At 38.5% G+C, this 2,864-nt stretch overlaps 1 protein-coding gene across 1 annotated transcript in view; it reads left to right on the top strand.

Moving 5' to 3' along the window:
- The first annotated feature begins 673 nt into the window (after positions 1 to 673).
- LOC108166627 (protocadherin alpha-3-like) overlaps positions 674 to 2,864 on the top strand; it is a 35,549-nt gene continuing 33,358 nt past the window's right edge. Inside the window, exon 1 of the mRNA XM_017307031.1 lies at positions 674 to 2,857. Coding sequence (XP_017162520.1) covers positions 1,180 to 2,857 — 1,678 coding nt within the window. The 5' untranslated portion in view covers positions 674 to 1,179. The remainder of the gene's footprint in view (positions 2,858 to 2,864) is intronic.

Here is a 2,864-nt window from a genome sequence, read left to right as displayed (position 1 = left end):
CTGAAGAGTGACGTAGTGGTTTTCCCCGCCCCGTTTCCACCTGTAGATGCTGAACTGATCAGTATTAACGGGAGTGATACTTTTACCAGAACTCAAACTTTACCCACAAAAGAAAAGGTAAGAAGCTACATATATTTTTTTCACTGTTGGAAACAGAGATTCGTGTTTTAGGGTTTTCCGTATTTTGTTTTCTTTCACAAAGGAATTTAATCTACTGATGCTGTTAATGTTGTACTAGAACTGTGGTTTTCCTGACATCGGATTTTTACTCATATTTAACATGAAGATTACAACTTTGTGTGAGCCAAAATACCAACAGTATCAACTGTTTCATCCACATCTCACTGATGTTGAAAATTAGTGTCGTTATCCATGGTGCTGAAATAAGACGTCCCTGTTAGTTGTGCTTTGTGTTTAATTTGAGTGAGGGGATTGTTTTGCAATCACAGAATGAAGTTTATAGTCTTTTCCTGCCAAATACATTTTTGGAGACTGAGTAATCATTCATTGTTGGATTTGATATTTTTTGGATGTGAATTTTTAAGATAGCTTATTATTTTTTTATTATTATTTTGCTTTTAGCGATACAAACTTTTAAGGTATTGATTTTCTTTTGATTTGTTTGATTTTAGCCGCAGATAATTTGAAAATAAACGAATATAAATGATCCTCCTGAAATAATTTTGTTCTTGCAATTTTGTTTTAGCTTATTATTCTCTGTGATTTCAATTTAATAGTGGGTCAAAATATCCAGGATTATGTTGACATTCTTACATAGCAACAAAAATACTAACATTAATAAGTATATTAGTAGTAACAGTAGCAGCAGTGGTTTTGGTTGTAGTAGTTTTGATATTCTGAGGTGAAATTAAAAATATATTTGTATCTCGGAAAACGTTATTTGTAAAAGATGGTCAGTTTCATTTTCTTGAATGCACACATGGTGGCACTGAAGACCACGGCATGTAGGCAGTAGCGTTCTTACGCGGTATAAGACTCCTCCCAATCACAAGGGCTTATGATTTTTTTTTCTGTTCTTTGTTAGAGAGGGAAGCAGACCGTGAGAGAAGGAGAACATTAAGGCGACTGGAAACATGGTCAACACTGGTTTTTGCTCCGTGTTTTTATGCCTGTTGAAATGTTTGCACTGGATTTGAATTTCTTCATGTTACGCTGGATATGAACATGTATTTCTCAAGAGGAGCGAGCTCTTTATGGAATGGTGTTTCCGTCGCGCTGCTGCTGTGTTGCAGCTGGGAAGTTGCCACCGCACAACTCTCGTATACCATCTCAGAGGAGGTAAACCCCGGGACGTCAGTGGGAAATATCGCAAAAGACCTAAATATTAACATCCAGGATCTAGCGCCTCGCATGTTCCAAATCGTCGATTCGGCAAAAAGGAAGTATTTCGACCTCGATTTGAAAACGGGGATTCTGTTTGTGAATAAAAGAATAGACCGAGAGGAGCTTTGTGCAAAATCCGCAAAATGCACCGTGAGCATAGAAGCTGTGATAAGAAACCCGATGAAGCTCTACCGTATAGAGGTAGCAATAAAAGATATTAATGATAACATGCCTGTTTTTTCTGAGCGTTTTCAGTTGATTGATGTTCCTGAAAACACCTTACCTGGAGTCAAATTTAGTCTAATAGAAGCGTCAGACTTAGATGTCGGAAAAAACAGCGTTAACACTTACAAACTAGGAAGCAATGATTATTTTACGTTAGAAATTCACAAAGGAGCAGACAGCGTGTCTGCTGAGCTGGTGCTGGATAAAACACTCGACCGCGAACGAGACTCTGTTATAAAACTCACTCTGACTGCCGTAGATGGAGGAAACCCACCAAAGTCGGGAACCTCGGAAATAGTCATCACAGTATTAGATACCAATGACAACCACCCTATTTTTAGTAAGTCTCTGTATAAGATTCAAATTCCAGAAAATGTATCAACAGGGACAACAGTCGCCAATCTAAACGCAACGGATGCAGACGAGGGTTTAAATGGTGAGATAGAGTACTCTTTGAGAAAGAAAGGACAGGATCGTGTTTTGAATTTATTCGAGATTGACCCTAAAACAGGTGCGCTTCTTGTGAAAGGTAATATCGACTTCGAAGAAAACCCCGTCTTTGAGATTCATGCTCAGGCAAGTGACAAAGGTCAACCTCCAATGTCTGCTCACTGTAAAGTGCTGGTAGAAGTGGTGGACTTGAATGATAACGCTCCAGAGATCACCGTAACATCGCTGCATAGCAAAGTGAAAGAGGACGCACAAGTAGGCACAGCTGTTGCTCTTGTGTCAGTGGTGGACAAAGACGGCGGGGAAAACGGGAAAGTTAAAGCTCTTATTGTAAATGAAACCCCGTTTAAATTGGAAACGAATTACAAAAATTATTACTCGTTAGTAGTTAATGAACCATTAAATAGAGAGACTCATGCTGAATACAACGTAACTATAGTCGCAATCGATGGAGGATCTCCATCTCTCTCAAGCACGAACACAGTTAATATTCTAGTATCTGATGTCAATGACAATCCACCACGATTCTCTGAACCACTAATACATGTTTTCGTGACAGAGAATAGCCCGGTGGGGACAGTTATTAAAAGTGTATCGGCAATTGATGCTGATATTGATAATAATGGCAAGGTGAGCTATTCCATTGTACAAACTAGTACTGATCAGCTAATTTCATCTAAACTTGTTAATATTAATTCAGAGACCGGAGATATAATCAGTCTGCAGGCTTTTAACTTTGAGGAGTTAAAGACGTTTCAGTTTAAAGTTCAGGCTACAGACTCTGGTGTTCCTCCACTCAGCAGCAACGTGACTGTTAATGTTTTAATAATCGATGAAAATGATAA

This window comes from Poecilia reticulata, linkage group LG10, assembly GCF_000633615.1.
Source record: "Poecilia reticulata strain Guanapo linkage group LG10, Guppy_female_1.0+MT, whole genome shotgun sequence".
In the NCBI taxonomy this organism is placed as follows: Eukaryota; Metazoa; Chordata; class Actinopteri; order Cyprinodontiformes; family Poeciliidae; genus Poecilia; species Poecilia reticulata.
Note: the sequence above shows the minus strand (reverse complement) of the source record. Positions and strands in the feature narration are given on the sequence as shown.